This window comes from Papaver somniferum, chromosome 2 (assembly GCF_003573695.1).
Source record: "Papaver somniferum cultivar HN1 chromosome 2, ASM357369v1, whole genome shotgun sequence".
NCBI lineage: Eukaryota > Viridiplantae > Streptophyta > Magnoliopsida > Ranunculales > Papaveraceae > Papaver > Papaver somniferum.
In genome coordinates this window covers 100,446,774-100,468,641 of record NC_039359.1, presented here as the reverse complement: position 1 = coordinate 100,468,641, position 21,868 = coordinate 100,446,774, and the positions used below count along the sequence as shown (strand labels likewise).

The window sequence follows — 21,868 nt, the reverse complement described above, 5'->3', positions numbered from 1 at the left end:
GGGTAGGGTGGCGGGTATAGACCATATCCTACCCGCCCTACCCGTTGTGCAACTCTAATAGTGACTCGATCATCACTTTAATTTTTATCAGATTGTAATTGTAATATATGATTCTATTCTTTCAATACCATTTCTCTATGTAGCTCCTTTTCCCTAAAAAAGAATTACGTTCTTGAGCAATATCCGTCCATATCTTGAGATCTCACCAAATACGTGGACCGACAGCATAACAAATTAACAATACAACCAGATTCTATTTTAACAAATCTGCATTGACAAACACCATAACACTGCTCGAAAAATCGATTCAAAAATGTGAGGGGGAAAAAACTGAAAATAAAAATTATTTTCTTTTCCTCTTCTCTCTCTCCTCACCCACTCCGATAACAATTTCTCCGATTCCAAATTTCAAAACCCTCCCCGACGCTCCATCTCCTCTTTCTCTCTACAAAGATAAACCAAGTGAGCAAAAATCTTCATAAAAACCTAAATCAAACCAGTTATTAGAGGGATTTGGCAAAGTAAAGTTAAAAAATGGGGGAATTTCTAAGCCCTAATCAGATGGGAAAGCAGAAAGCTCTACTGTCTTCCCGAATCCAACCTCCGACAAGTCCTTTCTTCTTAGGTTCAAATGATGATCAATTAGAAAGAGCACAAGCGCGAGCAGCCCGTGCTAAAGCTATTCGTCGCAAATCTACAACGAGTTTTACTCCGTATCCTCCACCGTCTTCTGATCCTTGTTTTAGTAAAGAGCAAATTGCAGCACTCTTTCAGAATTGTATCAAACTCGCCAGTGAAAATGTAAGTAACCCCTTCTTTTCCGTTTTTACCCTCAATTTTTTTGTTATTTGTTTTAATAATGGGATTATTATTTGTTTTTGTGATTATAGAAAATTAACCAGAAGAATACTTGGGAGCTAACCCTTATTGACCATTTAAGTGAGCTCATTAAAGTTGAAGCAGAAGATGATGTTGAGACCAATTTTCAGAAGGTTTGAATTCATTTTTACATCATTTTTAGGGTTGTAGATTTATTTTATGTTTTTTTTGTTTGTTTGTTTAATTTGGGTATTTTTGTTTATATAGGCAAGTTGCACTTTGGAAGCAGGGGTTAAGATTTATGCACTTCGAGTTGATTCTGTGCATTCAGAGGCATATAAGGTACTTGGTGGAATCAATAGAGCTGGTCGTGAAGACGAACAAGGTTAATTTTTACTACTCTTTGGCATTTAAGTTTTCCCCCCCTTTTGAGATAAAATTATAAGAAGGAACTCCTGAAATGGGGTTGTTTGGTATACTGTTATTTAGATCTCAGAATCTATGTTGGTTTTAAATGAGTCTGGTCACTTGATTAAGTTTTCACTTTTGGTTGAAAGCAAATTCTAAATCCCTCGAAACATTAACAGACGCTTCCCTCTCCTGCACTACTTTTATGTTTGGTCTGGTTAGTTTTAAAGTCACTGATTGGTGATAACCTGGCTAAACTTTATTACATTCACTTGACTTCTAATGGAAGTACTTGCTTCTATGCCTTAGCATCTCACCATGATTAGATACATGAAAGATGCTGTTATTTTTTTTTCTTCCATTTATTGAACAGTAAGACAACTATCAGAGCAATTAAAAGTACAAAATGAATGAAGTGAGAGCATACTACCTCTCCCAAATGCTGCAACGGATATGAAATGCCAAATCAATCCCTTTAAATTAAAGACCAGCTGCTTAGTCAGTTGAGTTGGACTTCCGTCACTATGGGGACATTGGGGAGGATGCTCTCGCATTAAAACGTTGTATGCACTTGGGTTCGAATTAAAAGTAGTCCAAGTTTAACAATCTTATTTTGAATTTCCAAATCTCTTCTAATTGAGATTCAATTTGCGGATCTCTTTTCTCTGTGCCGATTCTTTACCAGGACCTTAGGGGATCCCTTAAACTGCATTATCTTGTTGCTCAAAGGACTCATGTTTATTAGCTGTTGAAAGTCTCCTTCTCTTGTGTTTTTCATGCCAGAAACTATTGGCGGTGCTGAGTGCATTAACGGCGAACATGACGAAGGGCGTGCTAAGAAGGATACAGATAAAAAGGTTTGGCATAATCTTGTTTCGGTAGTTATTGTACAGTGCTGTAGCTAATAGAGCTCAATTTTTCGTAGATGTCACCCATCTCAACTCTGGAGTCATCTTTTGAGTCTCTCAATGTAAAGAAGTTCGATGGTAAGTTTTTGACCCTAACTTTTTAATGTGCATGATGTTAGGTCAGGTGCTAATATTCTGTCTCTTTCTGTGCAGCTGCATTTGCAGTGGATCCTTTGTACCATCAAACATCTGCACAATTTGATGAAGGTGGGGCTAAAGGTCTCTTATTGACTAACCTTGGAGTATATGGAGACTGTCGCGTGGTTTTCGATTCCCTGGAAGCACCAGGAAAATGTAGGCCACGTGAACCTCAAAGTGATAAATCAGAGGTGATCGATATTTCCTTTGCAAGAGGTGGGTTGTTGCATTTTGAAGTTTGATCTTTCCGATCTTTGATATTGCATTTCTCAGTACTAATTTATTCTAATTCAATTAATTTATTTCATTGCGTTGTTCACAGAATCAATCGAGCAGATGGCAATTAATATGTCCACCAGTTCCGAAATTTCCCCTAGTTTAAGGATCATAATAAATCAGTTTGATGAAACTAACCAAAGGCCATCTGATACATTTTCTGCTGGACTTGAAACGACGGAACAATCTGATACATTTGCTGACAACCAAGCTGACATGGATGATGATGCACATTGTGAGGGATGGAGTTTTGACCATGATGATCAGGCAAGCGTAATTGATGAAAACTCCAATAATATGGATCAGAATTTTCCAAGTCATCAAGAGGTAGCTGTTAACTGGTTGTATAGTGCACAATGAAGTGCCTTTTATACTCATTTTGCCCCTACTTCTGCTCACTATATTTATGTTTTCATTCTCCAAGGAATCCTGTTTTTTGTTATCTGACTGATTCTTTATTTATTGTTGCAGGAGGGCGATTCATTCCCATTCCAAGAACCGGAAATGGCTGACAGATTTGAGAAAGTTTCTGATTTTTTGTTGCTCGGGTTGGGTTTTACATCAAATCAAAATGCTTGGGCTGGTCCCGAACATTGGAAGTTTCGGAAAGCTAAAGGTAGGTTTGAAGAGAGGGTTAATTGTGTCTTCAGAAACTTCGATCCACTGACAAATAATTTGACTGATTGCAGCTACAGGGGACGTCCCTGTTGCGGAAAATGCAGAAGCGACTACCAAAAGGCCAAACAGGAAAAAACAGGCAGAATCTGATATAGATTTCACAAAATCTCTGGAAAAGGAAATTCCCGATCTCTTTGCTGCTCCCAAAAATCCTAAATCACTACTGCTACGGGCAAATCGAGATCGTTGTAATACCACTCTTCCAGAAGATTGCCATTATCAACCTGAGGATCTTGTTAAGTTGTTTCTTCTTCCTAATGTTATGGTAAGAATTGTTACTTTCTGCCTTTTTCAATATTACATCCTTATCAACTGGTGCACAGGCACAGCCCATTGCGCCAATTTTGCCGGCATACAAGACCTGAAAATAAGGCCTTAGGCGTATCAAGATTCACAATAGCTGGATTAAAAACTTATCCCAGGAATAACCTCTATGATTAACATATTGACGAAATTCATTTGTACTGATAGGTCTTTTTACGATTTTTGTTTATTTGAACACAAACTTTATCTGTTCCAAAAGTCTACACTTTTTAGTGTTCTGCTATAAACCTTATAGTCTTGTTTATATGTTGTTGCATATGCTGATAAATCATATGTTTTGTTTGTAGTGCCTTGGGAAAAGAGCAAGGAAAATGCCAGGTAATGTCATGCAGCTATACCATATATTGCTCAATTGCATAATCTCTTTTGGAAGATTGATCTTTTAAATTGCAAATGTGATTGGTTGCTAGGACATAACTATTGAGTTTCTGCGCTTTCAGATTCTCATGTATTCTGTAGTTTATTGCATAAGAAATTGGCCCCAGAACCTCCGTCACATCTACTATTTTGTTGATTTCTTTTCTTGTTCTGCTACTAGCTGCTAGACTCTTGCTAACCATGCACTGTTTAGTGGAAAAGGCATATCCATGTTCATGGCATTCCTGATCTAATTTGTAGCCTCATTAGATACTACTCCATATTTATAAGTCAAGGTCAGACAAATTATGATATATGCAATACAACTATGTTGATTAATTTGATAAGCATGTTAGGGAATGACCTAAGTCACTTAATGTAAAACTTAAATTACACTTTAGAAGATTCGAGTAATTTAAAAGGGTTGTATGTGATATGTTTGAACATACTAAAATCTGGGGTCATTCAGTTTAGTCCTATAACAATATAAATCTCCGTAGAGACTAAAATCTTGAGACATAACTGCTGGACAGCTTTATGATTGCAGTGTGTTTGAAAGATTTTGCACTGTTTTTCTTATGCACACCTGTTTTTCTGCTATCTAACACGTGGATAAAGTAAACATTGACTTAATTCTGTTGGTTTCTGTAACTTATTGATATTGTCCTATTTAGGTTCCCTTTCTAGGAACAAGGTCTTCTTACACTAGTATATATTCCTTCCACCATCCTAATGGATTTAAGTTGATGCCTCAATATCTTCATTGGCTTCATTAGTCTTGACAGGACATATACTTTGACATGGTAATGATGTGATTTGGTGGTTTGCCTTTTTCTCAGATGAATCAAGGTGTGATGGTGATTTTGAACCAGGCGCGCCATGGGACAATGAAAGTGTGTTAAGTGACCACTTTGATGATGGAAATGTTCACAGTGATGTGGAAGACTCAAGCACGCTTGTTTCTCAACCTCGCCAGGTATGTTTATTCTCTCTAAAGTCTGTAATTCAGCTGCTCTTGCTCTCATAGAAATGTGGCAATCAACCTTTAGATTGGAGTTTTAAACTATACCTCAAAGATGAAAAAGAAAGAATAAGAAATAAAGAACAGTGTTCTATTAGCAGAGGCTGCAGAGCTGTTGAACTCACTTTGCGTGCTGCACACTACCAAATGGCATTAAGATAATAAGATCTGTCACTTTTCATTATCCCTCGAAGTCCTCTGTAGTTGATAATGATTGCCTTCTTCTTTATGTTTCCTCAAATGATTAGGTAAACAAAATTGAAGTTCAGTATGACAAAACTGCAAAACAAGTTGATGTTCACGTGTTGAAAGGAACGCTCTGGGATCATATGCAAGAATCTGTTGAAGTGACTGAAATGGTAAGTCCGTAATCCATATATTTCTCCAGAATATTCACATATTTTGACTACATAGTTAGACCATCTCTCAACTACTAGAATATGAACTTGCACTCAAATTTTTCATTGTTTCTTGAGTGATGTTTGAGCATCAAGTATGGCAAGGCAACAATAATTGGATAACTTACAAATTTCGAGTTACTCGTTTCTCTTTTATAATATTAGCTTAACTTAGCATGGGATTAATGAAGTGCATTTGTCTTATCTCATTGAACTCCCTATAATAATTATTATATAATATTAAAGGAAAGCTACAATGCCAAACTCTTTTCTAATATCCATTTAGACAGTTTGGATCTGACAACATGTATGGCCATTCCAGAATTGCTTAAGATTTGGTGATGCGGGTTCACTAGGACATACTTTAAACCATTTACTTGGCATGCTCTGGGACCGATTTAATTCAGATACTACCTCAAATATATGGAAACATATTCTATTTACTGGATAATACTTGAGCATAAGCTGATATATGAATATGGGTTAAAGATTATCTTTGAAATATTTACTTATCAAATGTTTAGTTGCATAAAATTCTTATAGAGGAGTATTTAGTAGAGTTACCAATCTAATGAGGAAGTGAATTAGGCCAGTCTTGAGACGGACCCTTGGCAACAATTCGAACTTCCAAACAGCAGACTTTGAAAATCAACGTTCCTATTCTAGGTTGTTCCTCCCAATTTTGTGCTCATAGACAAGTTCTAGCTGTAAGCTCTTATCCTTTAAAGTACGCACACCTCTGATTGTGCGCATTTATACATAGTTCGCTACAATACTACATGAAATTGTTGACTCTCTCATGAAATGCATGTTAGTGCAGTTACTCACATTCTGTCCTGATTTCATTTGTTAAATAGAATTAGTTAATTGATTGGACTAATGCCATTACACAATGATTCTTTATGTTTTGTCATTTCCAGGATATACACACGAATCTAACTTGTTTCACCATTAATAACCATTTTTTCCATTGATTCGTACATTATAATGTTACATCCCTCATCTTTCAGCTTCTTAATTTCACTTTGATAAGATACTGTCCTAGTGAAAAATGATGGTACTTTATTTTGATTGTAGGAGAGTGCTGCTGCAGTATCTTTCAAGCATCTCTTATCCAGCTTTCCCGATGATTGCCGAGCAGCTGCACGTGAGGATATCTCACCCCATCTCTGTTTTATATGCCTCTTGCATTTGGCTAATGAGCACGGCTTGCGCATTCTTGACAACCCCAACTTGGATGATCTCCAAATACAATTTCCTGCATGCTGAAAATTGCTGAAGATGTTTTAGAGGTCACCCACAATAGTTCAAATTTCCTCTTTTGTGTTAATGATAAAGATGGGTGTGTAATGCTTGGGGGAGGTGGCTCACTTCCTCTATTTTATGGCACTCAACTACCTCATGAAGTGCCATGATATGCAAGTTTGATACTGTTTCCTTTTTTTTTTTTCCTCACTGTTTTGTGTATTATGTGCATGATGTTTTCTAAAGCATGTGATTATTTTTCTCAGTTAGTCACTCTTGCCTTTTCATGACCTCCTATAAAGCAGACTTTGGTTTGAAGATAACCGATTCTGTTTCATGAAAAACTTAAGCTTGTCATGTTCTTAAAGTTTAATCTTATTGTGCGAGTTATTAGTAAATTCACATAAGTTTTTTTGGTTATGGGTTACTGCCGGACTCAACTTCCGGTAGTGACTGGATTTGAAAAAGGAACCAGAGGTTTTTTCTTCTTTCCCAGTTTCTTTTCTTTTCGTAATCGGACTTCTTCTTTTCCTCCCACTTCAGGGATTTTTGGTTATTGATACTTTCCTGATTGAACTAGAATTCTAGTAGGCTATATAAACTCTGTTGATGTAAGACTACAACTAATCAATTTCAGTTTCAGTATCCTATCAGACAGACCTCCCGGGTTCTAAATTCCATTGTGAGTGATGTGGTTTTGGAGAAATTTAATTAGTCACTCTTTTGTTTTTCCAGAAAACTCTACTTTGGATTTCCATCTAGTTAAATAGACGAATGTTCTGAAATTTTTCCGACTAAATTACAGTCGGTCAAGTAGGTAAAGCAGATGCGATAAACAAACGTTTTGCTATATTAAAGAGGTTATATCGAAGATTGAGTTTCCTCAACTTGTGAAATTAACCTGATGTGTTTAGTTAAACTAATAGAGTTTAACATTTCAAGCCAATACCCCGATTATCAACCTTCACATGCTATTGACTTTCGTGCCTGTCTCCCCACTACACATTCATAAATTATGTTTGTCAACTTATTGGATTACTAGGCAAACTGGACCATTTCCATAAAAACAATCAATTGTTTAAGCAGATCCCTTTCTATTACTTAAATTAGTATTAGACCATGCAAGATGGAGCGAGTTGCAACGTTCATCTAGATCCAACCTTCATTTTCTATGGCAGCCAAGACATGCTGGTCCAAGATCTCATCTGTCAACTGACGACACCTTAAATCAATAAATAGTATTATTCTTCGTTCAAATAGTTTTACCCATTCTCGTTGACAAGTCAACATATATGCATGCTGTTCAAAGAAATAATAGTCCAAAGAACTCCAAATTCAACTCGTTCAAAACTAAGACTCATCTAATAATTCAATGCCAAGACCCTAGACTGTATCTCTCTATATATAACCTTCAATGCCAGAGAGCTACAAATAACCCAAACTTACATAACATTTCACTACTACTACTACAAAACTCCACAAGACCACAACCAATAAACCATCACTATACTACAACTGCAACCGGAGTAAACAGAACTAAACAGAATATACAAAGTTTCCGGTGTAAAATGGCAACCCTTCAAGTAGTTTCAAATCTCTTGTGTTCTTCTCACTCTTCATCCACTGTTTCACAGTCACGAAAAGGTGTTCAGGCTGCACTTCAATTTCCAAAACTGAATAATATTAGAAAACCTTATGATCTTAACCTTCCCAGCTTAACAACTAAAAATTCAGAACCCATGACAAACATTACCCAACAAATCATGAAAACCTTTATTAATAGCCCTGGACATGGTGCCAGTCCAACTCTTAGTCCAACTCTCAGTCCGACGACGTTGGCTGGAGAGCTTTATATGATTATGGAAGCTATTGCTGAGAGAATTGAGATGCATCAAAATATAGGAGAACAAAGAAACAACTGGAATACACTTCTTCTCAACTCAATCAATGCTATCACTATTGCTGCTGCAACCATGACAGGACTCGGATCAACCGGTGTAGTTGGATCTTCGTCATCTCTTTTGGCTCTCCAGGTTACATCTACTCTATTGTATACAGCAGCAACAGGGATGTTAGTGGTGATGAACACAATCCAACCTTCACAACTTGCTGAAGAACAACGAAACGCTACAAGATTGTTCAGACAACTTCACGAACAGATCAAAACTAAACTTTCTCTTAGTCGTACTCCTATTACTCAAAGGGATGTCAACCAAGCGATGAAGAAGGTTTTGGCACTTGATAAAGCCTACCCACTTCCACTGCTTGGAGGTGTAATGATTGAAAAGTTCCCAAAGAACGTCGAGCCAGCAAACTGGTGGCCAGAACAAAGTCCAAAACAAGAAACACAGGTCATTAATAACGGTAAAGTAGGAAATAATGGTTGGAGTAGTAAGCTTGAGAAAGAAATGAGAGGCATAGTTGAACTGTTGAGAACAAGAGATACTGAAGAATACATAAGACTAAGCAACATGATGCTGAAAATCAACAAGACTCTAGCAATTGCTGGTCCATTGCTAACAGGACTTGGTGCTTTAGGTGCAGCTTTTGCTGGATCATCATCTAATGGGTCACTTGCTTTGTTGGTTGGTGTCACTGCTGGAGCAATGGCGACCGTTGTGAACACAATGGAACACGGTGGACAAATCGGAATGATTTTCGAAATGTATCGAGCTTCTGCCGGTTCATTTCAATTGCTGGAAGAGACAATAGAGTCTACATTAGAGGAACCACAGGTGGAAAAGAGAGAGCATGGAAAATTGTTTGAAATGAAGGTGGCTTTACAGTTAGGCAGAAGCTTATCTGACCTCAGACACTTTTCTGGATCATTATCACCATCAAGGCCAGTAACTAAGGAATTTGCCAGCAAGCTTTTCTAGGGATATCTGCAAGTTGGGTTCCTAGTTCATATTGTGCAGCATAGTTCTAGTTTACGTACAGTGACACAATTAATTCAAATTTAACTTAAGTTTATTTTTCATTTCATGTATTCAAATTTCAAACTTGAAATTGCATTTTTTTCAATTCATTAATGTGATTAAAAATATTTGTTTCAGTCAATTTTTCTTTAACATATTTTATACGCCGGTTGAATATAATAATATCAATAGGGATGCACTGAAAAGGAAACGAGCGTTTGGTCACTCAAGTACCTAAGAGCAACTGCAATGGACGAGTAAACCCATAATTATGATCCAGGGAGGAGACGCAACGGGACGGAGTAAAGACTAAAATCTGGACCAAAACCAAATTCCAGACCATATTTGGTCTGGGACCAAGACCAAAACTATATATAGTGGAGCGGAGGTATAATCAACGTTTGGCATCGGGCGTATATATAATCTACGCCTGTTGTGAAACGTACGTAAAGTCACCGCCCCATAAAGAGGCGTTTATATAAGTTACGCCCGGTTCAGGCGTTGATAAAATGTTCGCCCGTTGAGACGTTGATAAAGTTTACGCCCCACGTCAGGCGTTAATAAAATGAACGCCCCATTCAGACGAAGATTATACAAACGCCCCACCCCGGCGTTGATATTCTTAACGCCCCACGCCAGGCGTTGATAAAGTGTACGTCCCAACCAGGCGTTGATATAGTTAACGCCTCACGCCAGGCGGTGATATAATTAACGCCCCACAACGAGCGGTGATATAATTAACGCCCCATCCCGGCGTTGATATAGTTAACGCCCCACGCCAGGCGTTTATATAGTTAACGCCCCAAGCTTGAGTTTAAAAAAAAAAAAATACTTAGACAAAATTGATTTTGAAATTTTTTTATACCGTTGGTAATTCGACCGTTGAAGAAAATGGAACGTTGAAGAAAATGGAACGTTGGATAATTTGGAACGTTGGAAAGTTAGGAAGACAGTTTTTTCCCATATATACACCTATATATACACATGAGATCCTGTGACATTTTCAGGGTTCAATACTTCAAACTATCCAAACCAATAAGAAGAAATATTGTTTCTGCTTTCAAATCAGTTGGAAAATTTTCACGGATTCGCTTACAATGGCACCAAGAGTAGCACGAGGTCCAAATTTTACGACAATCGAAGATGTAACAATGTGTAAAATTCATTTATCTATATCTCAAGATTCTAGTGTTGGAGCTGATCAATCAGAGGCGACGTTGTGGACTCGTATCAAGGATGATATTGAACTTCATTTACCTAATAATCCAGAGCGGTCTTGGAGTTCTTGGCAAAAACGATATCAGGGAATAAGTAAAGATGTGGCGTTATTTTCGGCAAAAGAGGCAGAAGTTGAAGGTGAATATCATACTGGATGGGGTCCTGAAAAGAAGGTAAGCATTCTTGATTTTTCCAACCATTGTTTTCTAATATTTAATAAGCGCCCATGTACTTAAGTGTTTTTAAAAACATTAACAGCTTGAAGAAGTTAACAAGAGGTTCAAGGAATGCAACGATGGGAAAAAATTTAAGCACGAAGAGTGCTACCAAGTTGTGTTAGAAAATATAAAATATAATCGACGATCGACTTTTGTATTCGATACGACGCATGATTTGGACACTTATGAGAATAACGAGGAAGATGATGAAGGACCGCAAACAACAACTCAAGGAGAGACCGGTAACGACACAGATGGGGGAGACATAGAGAACACATATCTTCGTAAGATGGGGAAAAAAGCAGCAAAAAGATTGAAGAAAACAGGGAGAGAGAAATCCAGTCACCAAGAGGAATTGATGGGAATAATTATTAAAGAACAACAAAATTTCAATACTCATTACCAAGCACAATCAAGATTCAAGATGGAACAAAGAGCAGCAGAGTTTGCAGCAAAACAAGCTGAACATGCTGCAAAAATAGCCAAGCAAGCTGAAGACGAAGAATTTCGCATCATTATGATGGATCTTGAAAAAATGGAACCTGTACAACAAGAGTACTTCCGACTTCGCAGGGCGGACATAGTTCGGAATAAAAGAAACCAATCTTAACACAAAGGCGGAATAGTTCAAACCTTAATTATTTCTCCTATTTAGTGATTAGTAGTATTATTAGTATTATTATATTTAAATTTCTTAGTATCTGAACAATTAGCATTATTATGTAATTTTTGGATTTTAAATTTACTTCCGTTGATTTGAATTAAATTTCTACTTTTTTCAAGAAACATACGACCTTAATTAAAACTTGAGGATGTTTACATACAAAGAGATAATAGAAAGGAAATGACAAACGACAACTTTTAATTCCCATATTCTGCCCATATATTTCGATCAAGTCATCACGCAAGCGAATATGTGCATCTTTGTTACGCATTGCACATCGGCGTTGCTGAGCTCTAATTTGGGAAAACTCGTCACTATTGCCTCTTAATATATTAACCGGTGCTGCGTTGCTACGTTGTTCATAAACATGTGGCCAGTCACCGGGTAGACGCTCATCCTCGACTATCATATTATGTAAGATAATACAAGTTTTCATGATATAGGCAAGCACATCTGGATTCCACATTCTTGCAGGTTGTTTGATGATTCCAAATTGTTGTTGAAGTACACCAAATCCCCGTTCAACATCTTTTCTTGCACCCTCTTGCATCGATGAAAATATTTCCTTTTTCCTACCCACCGGATGTTTAATGGCCGTAATAATAGTAGGAATCTCTGGGTATATTCCATCACCTAGATAATACGGCATATCATATGAATGTCCGTTCACCTCATAGCTCACGGCGGTGCTTTTCCTGTTACAAGACTTCGAAAAACATATGAACGGTTCATAACATTAATATCGTTGTTAGAACCGGGCATACCAAAAAAAGCATGCCAAAACCATAGGTCATACGACACCACTGCCGCCAACACGATACTTTCGCTCCCTTTATACGCGGTGTAAGCCCCAGATTCTGCCGACGGACATTTATCCCATTTCCAATGCATGCAATCTAGACTACCCAGCATCCCAGGAAATCCCCGGTCTTTGTTTTGCTGGAGCAACAGTTCAATATCACCAGCCGTTGGTTCACGCAAATATTCTTTCCCATACAAATTCACAATCGTCTTACAGAACCTACGAGTAGCTTCCAACACAGTTGTTTCTCCTATGCGTAAGTACTCGTCTATTGCATCTGCCGCACATCCGTAAGCTAACATTCGTACTGCTGCTGTTACTTTTTGATGAGGGTTTAATCCTAAAACTCCACAAGCATCGGGCTTTTGAACAAAATATCTGTTTGCATTGGTAACACCTTCCACTATCCGGTTAAACAATTGTCGACGCATTCTAAATCTTCTGCGAAAAACATTGGGTGGTTGGTTTGGGTACGGAGAGAAATAGTCGTTCCATAGAAGTTCAGCCCCTGACTCACGATCTCTTGGTATTCTGATACGAGTTTGAGGCCATTTTGAATTTGTAACAAGGACTCCCAAACTAACGGCCATGTTATTTTGCATAATTGCTATTGCATCATCATCAGAGGAATAAAAACTACTATTAGAAGAAGAAGATGAAGAAGAAACAGAAGAGCAATAATGAGCGGTTTTCTCATATTGTTCCATTGCTATATGAAGCAGAAGAGATGTATTGTTATTCATATATTGAGTGAAACCAGTCTTTAATTTATAACCCATTTTCAAGAGCATTAAAAAAACCAACAAAATAGATATTTTTTTGGGTTCACGCAAATGTGTTTTTCAAAAAAACAAATATCTGTTTGTCAGTGACCTGATATGACAATACTATATACGATTAGACTATACTATATATGATATGACTATACTATATAAGATAAGAAAAGATAACTCCAAAGACAGTTCATCTAAATAGTCATAACAAATTAACCCTTCATATTATCATTATCCGAAGTGGACGATCTTGGTGCCAGAAAAGGCATGTGCGTTCTCGGATTGGTATTGACTGATGACATTGTTGAAGCTGATCCCTGATTCATACCACTCCAAACTTGTGATGGCAGGGTTTGGGAAAATGAACCGTATCCAAGCTGAGGTTGGACAGTGTGCGGCATACGGAAAAGAGATAGTTGTTGCTGCAAATCAACGTTCGCATTATTTAGCCTTTGTATTTCTGCTTCTTTCGACATGATAACGTCCATCCTCTCCTTCGTTTGTTTTAATGTAAATTCGCGAAATTGTTGATTAAAATCAGCATTTTCTTGAAATAATGTGTAAGCTTCATGCTGTGAAGAAAAATAAAATATATAAGTACAAATATACCAACAAAAATCGAACGTACAATAAAAAGTCGAAAGTACACTTACCTGGGATAATAGATGTGGAGGAGGGATATGTACATGTTCAACAGGTTGTTCAATTGGGACCGTATACAAGTCACCGACATACCCATATGTTTGGGCTTCCCAAATAGGATGAGTCACGTAATCTTTGGAGTTGGTTACCATTGTCCAGTATTGTAAATATATATCATAATCTTTAACAACTTGCACTATCTCTGTTGCATCGACCAAACCTTCTTTTTTTTAGGCGTTCGGCTTGAATATTGCCAATATCCCCTATAACTGTGTGTAGTCTTATAGGAACAGCGAAACTACAATGGTTTTGCCGCCAACACCTTTCACCAAGATACATGTTGTGTTGTACAGTTAGAAAGGGAATAAGAATTTAGTAGGTATGTTATATAGAAAAAAAGTATGTTATATAATAAAATTTACAAATTAACTCACAATGCCCATGTAAGAAAATATATATCTCGAGTCTGATAGCCGCGTAGCCGTGCATCCCATATCAGATGCAAGAACTTCTCTGTATGATTCCCATGGTCGCCATGTCACTTGTTCAGCAGTAAGCTTACTTAGTAAATCCCTACAACGGAAAATATCATTTGTATTCTTCGGTACATTCCATTTAGAAGATACGGGCCATTTTTGTTCTGTACTCGCCTCTGGGATTTCTGGTCGACATATGCCCAGGTATTCATACCCCCAAAACTACTCAATTCCAAATAATTAGCCAATTTAATAACTTAGCAACAAAATAAACAATGAGAGGAAAAATAACTAGATTGAAAGAATACCTCTAATACTTGGAATGGACCACATAGTGCCTTCTGTCTCCTCCCAGATAAACGGAGTGCCGCATACAATTTCGAAAACGCAGCACCACCCCAGTCAAACGTGGATACTACATCAAGATTTTCAAAAGCAGCTAACCATCCAGCATCAATATAAGTCTTTGCAGTAGAAAAGAAAAAATGTCCCAAAACATACATGAAAAAGGCAATTGCTACTCTATGAGCAAGGGTGCTATCATTTTCAGCCGCAACCAACTTGTCTTCGAAGAAATATGACCTTAAATATTTAATTGTAATTGAATTTGAAACCCACGACGGTGCTTTCGAAGAGAGCGTGACATCTTGGATATCCGGAAAGATATGCTCACGAACATGTTCAAATTGGTACTTCCCCGAATCATAAGGAACATCAGGCCCATCACCGATACTCAGTCCAGTCAACATGAGCCAATCTAGGGGGGTGAATCCCATCTCACCAAATGGGAAGTGAAGAGTGTTTGTTGTATCCCAAAACCGCTCAGCAATATAATCAACCATTGAATGGTTGGTTTCGCTACATTGTATGTCCAGTAAATTTTGCCATCCCGCTTTTTCAATAATATATTTAGCTCTAGGACAGTGTTGTGAAATAGTTTGATAGTGATGAATTACCGATGCCAAAGATCCACGATGTTGATACTTCAATTTGTGCTCCCCTGTAAATGTGATGTCCGTAGTAGCGTGCGGTTTATCATCTTGCAGTATAGGAAACCTCCCTAACCGGGGAATATCAACCTCCTTAATTGTACCAGTAGCGATTAAGTTATAATCCTCTTCGGCTACAGATTTTTGTTTCTTGTTCGTCTTCATGCGACCATTGAACCGCGATGTGAATTTGTTCAACATCTATGCACACACAAGATAGATGCAATTAGACCAACCCGCGCCATTTCATAGAAAAGAACAGTCAACTGAATTTTCTAGCCAAAGAGAAAATGGATCTCACTGTCAAACTAGAGGCTCTTGGTAAATCTCTTACAGATAAAGAGACACGTCCTATGATTCTAACTAATGATGCTGTTGTGATCTCTTATGATGAGGAAACTAAAAGTCCTTGCTCGACTTCTACAGACTGTGATAAAACTGGTTTAATCATATCTGAAACAAATCAAGATGATGGTAGTTTTCCCAACTATATCAAGGTAGAAGAGGATGAGAAACCAACTTCTAGATCTACCGATGTTCAAACGAAATCTTGTCCAAAGGAAACTTTGAACCGATTCCGTGATGGGGAATACAATTTTCAGTCACTTGACAGGAAACTAATACTTCTTCAACATACGGCGGTAAACTTTTTGAAGGAAGTTTCTTGTCTTAAAAAACTGAAAGACCATTCCTCAGTAGTAAGACAGATTATACCACATCCCGATAAGATCAACTCAAAAGAGTCAGAAGAAAGAGTTGATAATCACTTCTGGAAAAAAGTTCCTCCTCACCCATATCGAAACAAGTCTAGTTTTGATGAAGAACGACTCCAAAAGGAAGGGAAAGGGAGAATCTCTGCCAAAAGAAACAATCAGGAATTTCCGATAGTTGTTTCAGACAAACACACTAATGTGGAAAATAAGCAAGTCCTTAGAATGAGAAAATCTTATGAAAATCTCATTGAAAGAATTAAGAGAGATTTATCTATCTCTGAAAAATTATCACATTAGTACAGTTTCTCCACATGATCATATCTCTAGAGTTAGAAAAGATCATCGTCTTGGGAGAAATTATTTTGGGAAGAAATTCCCAAAGAGAAACATGAACTATGTTTTTGATATTCACTGTAAGCTGGAAAAAGCTTACTCCAATGCAATTTAGTTGTATCAAAATTGTGCATTCTCATCCCTTTTCGTGCTCATAAACTTGGATGGGAAAGGTACAATAAAACATGAGCACATTTTTGTTTAGTTGTTTATCAGAAAAATTCTGTGACACTTTATGGATAGCTGCGAATCCATGGATGTCAGAAAAATGTTCATGTTTAACATGATTTTAAAAAAAAAAGGTTTTATTTAGATTTTTCGAATTTTAATAAACCTTCCATCTTGAGAAGTTCGGACTAAGGAAATGAAATATATTCTTTAATATTTTCGAATTTTTCTGAGATCTTTTGGTCCGAAAGTTGTCTCTTTTAAAAAGAGAAACTATCTCTTGCCTGTATTTTGAAACCCTGATCAATCATTTATATTAATACATAACCGAGCATGCCTCCAATAACTCGTAGTGTCTCAAAGGCTTATAAGGAGGAAGCTCAAGAGGTTAAGGATTGTCAAGGAATCAATACAAAGAGGAAGAAGAAAAACATATCAAATATCATGTTTGATTATGATTCTGATAGTTCAGTTGGATCACATGATGAGTCATGTCTGTTGGCTTACAACCTACAAGACTCAACCAAAACCAATCGGATTCGTTCTGATAGTATGATTGACTATATCCAAGCTTTTGAGGAACTAAGAACCAATCTTATTATAACGGTTCGAAATCAAGATTGGCTCAAAGATAAGATTGAGGAAACAAAAGCTGATATTGCTGATATGAAGATTCAAGTTGAAAAACTTGAGAAACAAGAAGTGGTTGCAGACAAGTCTCTTGAGACATGCTTTAAGAGTTTGAACACTGAAGAGACCTCAGTGAACAACAAGAGCACCACTAGAGATTAAGTTATACGATGTAATACTTAATCGAGTAAAATAAACATCAATTTTTGATTTCTTTTCAATGATTGTATTGGTCTATTTTGAATAGAACTATTATGAATAAAATTATTTGATTTATAATTTTTCTTGTAATAGTTTTCAGTTTACATAGCCTATGCTTGAATGCTTTTATATAATTGCTATGTATGTTTATGGGATATTTGATTTCAGTTTTACTACCTTAATATTCGATCTCATATGTTGTGAACCCTTGTGGTTTGAGTAACTTTTTGATTTAGCAGGATTAAATTTTAGACCATGTTGGTACGCTTTATCAAAGAATCATGAGGGGTTCTGGTAGAAACAATATGTGAAAAAGTCACAATATGTTGAATCGGTTTTGGTTTAGCATAAAAACATATGTGTTTCGACGGTTTTCAACTTTTGCTTGTAATTGTTAAAACCGATTTTCAACCTTTCTCTGGTAAAGGTTGGTTGTTGTTATTCTTTTATTTTTGCATAAGGATAACAACATAATGATATTTCGATATCAATTCTCCCTGGACGAAGACGCAAACTTATTGAAGAAGTGGATGCGAAATTTGAGGTAACAATCTTGTTAGTTAATTGTTTTCCTGTTTAAGAAAAGTCTGAGTTTATTTCATATACATTTATTGATTTTGCTTAACAAAATTTCGGTACAATTGATGTTTATTCCATTATGTGTGTGTGGATGTATGTGTGATTCAATTGGTTCCGATTAAGAAAAACTATTGCTATCTGTATCAATTGTTTAGGCTTATAAAATTTCGGTGCAATCGCGGTGTTTTAATGCTTATGTTGTTTCAATTGCTTCCGATGAAGTGAATAATTATGCAAGTTGATTTATTTGGTTTGTATGAATTATTTATGGATTAACGACATAAAAGGTTTACGAGATGAGTTGTTTAGTCCAATTCGATTCCGGATAAGAGAAACTAAGTTAATTCTGATCTTAGTTTGACTTTTCTTTTTTGCTCGGTAATAATTTTTTTTATTAAACCAAGAATAATGTCACAAGATTACAAAAAACAAGCCCATAAAATTTATATGGTCTTTTGAAAAGCTGAAAGTAAAGCACAACTATATCTAAACTTGGTCAAATCTGTAGTAGGGCTTTTCTGGTATTTCCATAGTTTTGATAAAATCTGGTTTGGAAAGATAACTTCTTTTTTCTCCCTTAGCCATTCCTGCTCATTTTTTTTGCCATTGAATCCGCTGAGAAATTTGTATCCCTGTATCTATGAGTGAAGTACCGTTCTTGTAGAGTGCTTTTTATCTTGTTCCATTTTGTACAAGCCCACCAAGGAATCTCTTCAGATTGAAATGCTGCTATTGCTGCCTGTGAGTCAGTTTGAAAACAAACTTTGGAAAGTTTTTGCTAATTGCCCATTCCCCTGCACATAGTACTGCAAAGACTTCTGCCACAAAATTTGTAGCCAGACCTAAACCTCCAGCCATTTCATAGATGTATTCTCCATTCCTTTGTTTGCATATAAATCCAAATCCTGCATCCCCTGGATTGCCTCTAGAAGCACCATCACAACATGTCAGAATAAATGAAGGATTTGTAAGGAAGATATATATTTCTATGATTCTTTTTAACTTCACACTTCTACACTTCAAATCAAATGTTTTCAAAATCTGCAGATCATAAGGAGAATTCCACATGTTTCCTTTCATTCTAACATTAGATTCTTTTGTAAACTGCATAATCTTCTATTTAAGTGCTTTCAGATTTGGTTGCTCATTTTCATAAATTATTATGTTTCTCAAGAACACAATCTCTCTTAAAGTTGTAAGGGCAGCTACTCTCCACAAATCTTTTACTATTGGGCTCTTGTGTTTTGAAAACTTGAGAATATCATTAAAAGATCTAGGATTTGTGATTTGAAACATATCAAGTTCGCTAGAGTCACAGAACCAGAGAATATGTTCTATATTTTCCTCCTCTTTGTTACAGAAGGGGCATCTTGATGCTATATGGAATTTCTTCTTCTTCATTGTTTCATCTGTTGGAACAAATCCCCTCAATGTCTTCCATACATTACTAGAGACATTTGGATGTACACTCTTGTGCCAAACTGTTTTTGCCTAATTCAGTGGTTAAAATTTTTTCCTTATACAATTATAAGCAGAAGCTACAGAGAATTTACCAGATGAAGTTGCACTCCATATCCTCCTGTCACCTTTATGATCAATAACTGGTAGTTCAGTAGCTTCAAAAAGCTGGAATTTTTTTGATGGAATCTGCCATTCTCCATCTTTTATCAGTTATGCTACCTTCATTTCTTAGTTTTGTACCATAATATTGTTGTTAGGAAAAATATCCTTTAATGATTTTTCTTTTATCCACACATCATTCCATACTGAAATTTCAGTTCCATCACCAACCAACCATCTATTATGCTCAACTACCTCTGCAGATACCCATTTAATCCCTGGCCATATGGAGGATTTCTTATAATATTCTATCCACTTTCCATTCTTATCTTGGAATTTTCCTTTAAAGAATTTGGTCCATTCTTCTTCTCCAGTTTGTATTTTCCAGCAGAGTTTCATCAACATTGATTTATTTATATCTTCTAACTGTTTTATACCCAAACCACCTTCAGCTAAAGGAGCACAAGTTTTCTCCCATTTCAATGTAACTGTCTTCTTGACTGATGGATCTCTAGACCATAGAAAGTTTCTTATGATTTTTTCACTTTCCTTGAGAACTTTTCTTGGCCACTTGTACACTGACATATTAAATATGGGAATGCTACACATGATAAATCTTACTAGTATTAGTATTTCTTGGAAAGAAAGTAGCTTCCCTTTCCAACCAGCTAATTGTTCTTGTAACATTTCTACAACTCCCCAAACATGTTTAGATCTAATAATACCTGGATTTAACATAACACCCTAGTATTTATCTGGGAACTTTGATAAATTCATACCACAAACTTCTGCCAACTGATTTTTTTCTTGCACTGCTTGTACCCCTTACAAAACACTTGCTCTTTAACAGATTTATTTCTTGACCTGATGCTTTTTGATACTCTTCAAGAATTTTCAATAAACTTTTCAAATTTCTTTTTTCACCATTACAAAAGAGGAATATGTCATCTGCAAACATTATATGTATTGGGTGCACTCCATTTCTTTGTATCACTAATTTCAGTTTACCCTGCATCACTAGTGAAGTTAATCTTTTGCTTAAAACATCTTCAGCTATAACAAAAAGGATGGGATAAAGAGGATCTCCCTGCCTTAATCCTCCATTTATAAGAATTGAAATCTTAGCTGACTTTAGAAAAATATTGATCCATCTTGTGAATTTTTCTGAAAAACCAAATTTCTGTAGAGCCTGAAAAAGAAATTCTCAGCTTAGAGAATCATAAGTTTGTGATATATATAATTTTAAACCTACATTGCCTCCTCTTCTCTTAATCTCTATCTCATTAATCATCTCAGAAGCTAATACTATTTGATCTTATATACTTCTTCCTTTAATGAATGCCCCTTGCTGTGGAGAGACAATCTTCTGTACCATATTATTTAATCTTGATGTAATAATCTTTGTAATAACCTTGAAACTGAAATTCATTAGACCAATTGGTCTATATTGGTTTGGTTTTATTGGATTTTTAATCTTTGGCAGAAGCATAATAAAATTAGAATTCATACCTTCTGGAATGAATTCTTTTTCCCAACAATATTGTATAGCCTTAATAAAGTCTTCACTTAGAATTTCCCAAGCCATTCTATAGAACCAACCACCAAATCCATCAGGATCAGGAGAGCTATCTGGATCCAGATCAAAAACAGCTTGTTTTCTTTCAACTGCAGAAGGAATAGCTTCAAGTTTTTTATTGTCTTCATTCTGAATTATTTTTGGAACTGCTTCAAAAACATCATCAGATATTTGAACTTCTTTGCATTTAAATTTAGTTTCAAAATGATTCACCAAAATGGCAGCAATAGCTTGTTAAGTTGATACCAGCTCACCATCATCTTTTTCCATCTCCACAATTGCATTGTGCATTTGCCTTATTTTTATATTTACATGGATTTTTTTTTGTGTTGGCAGCACCAAACTTAAGCCACTTCACTCTAGCTTTCTGTTTTTCTATTTCTTGCTTCTGTTGAGTTTATATTTCTTGAACTCCTCTAGCAATAACTAATTTATTCAGAAGTGTTGTATTATGGGGAGACTGATCTGAGATAAGAGATTGTTTCAAAACTTCTTCATCAGCTTTCTTCAATTTTTGATTCACATCTCCAAAAACTTCCCAATTCCACTTTTTCAATATTACTTTGATATGTTTAAGTTTTGTTAAAAACATAAAACCTGGATTACTCTCACTTCTGTTTTCCAGGCATCTTCAATGAATTTTTTAAAATCTTCATGATACATCCAAACTTTTAAAGCTCTAAATGGAACATTTGAATTTGTTCCAAAAGAGGACTATGATATGAAGTGCCTCTTGTTCGCACTTTATATCCCCAACTAGGATAAGAACTTAACCATTGTGCATTATAAAAATCTCTATCCAGGTTACACACTATTCTCTTCTTCCCTGATCTATT

The 21,868-nt window shown here is 36.2% G+C and overlaps 2 protein-coding genes across 2 annotated transcripts; both read left to right on the top strand.

Annotated features, from left to right (window-relative positions):
- Positions 1 to 334: 334 nt before the first annotated feature.
- LOC113348567 (condensin complex subunit 2-like) lies at positions 335 to 6,895 on the top strand. Its single transcript, XM_026592393.1, has 13 exons — positions 335 to 801; positions 891 to 992; positions 1,087 to 1,204; positions 2,011 to 2,084; positions 2,153 to 2,213; positions 2,289 to 2,489; positions 2,596 to 2,876; positions 3,021 to 3,165; positions 3,239 to 3,492; positions 3,839 to 3,869; positions 4,748 to 4,884; positions 5,178 to 5,288; positions 6,405 to 6,895. Exons 1-13 carry the CDS (start codon positions 535 to 537, stop codon positions 6,594 to 6,596), a joined length of 1,974 nt encoding a protein of 657 aa, XP_026448178.1. The 5' UTR covers positions 335 to 534; the 3' UTR covers positions 6,597 to 6,895.
- Positions 6,896 to 7,994: 1,099 nt separating this feature from the next.
- Positions 7,995 to 9,627, top strand: LOC113348566 (probable F-box protein At4g22030). Its single transcript, XM_026592392.1, has one exon. It carries the CDS (start codon positions 8,141 to 8,143, stop codon positions 9,449 to 9,451), a length of 1,311 nt encoding a protein of 436 aa, XP_026448177.1. The 5' UTR covers positions 7,995 to 8,140; the 3' UTR covers positions 9,452 to 9,627.
- Positions 9,628 to 21,868: the final 12,241 nt, after the last annotated feature.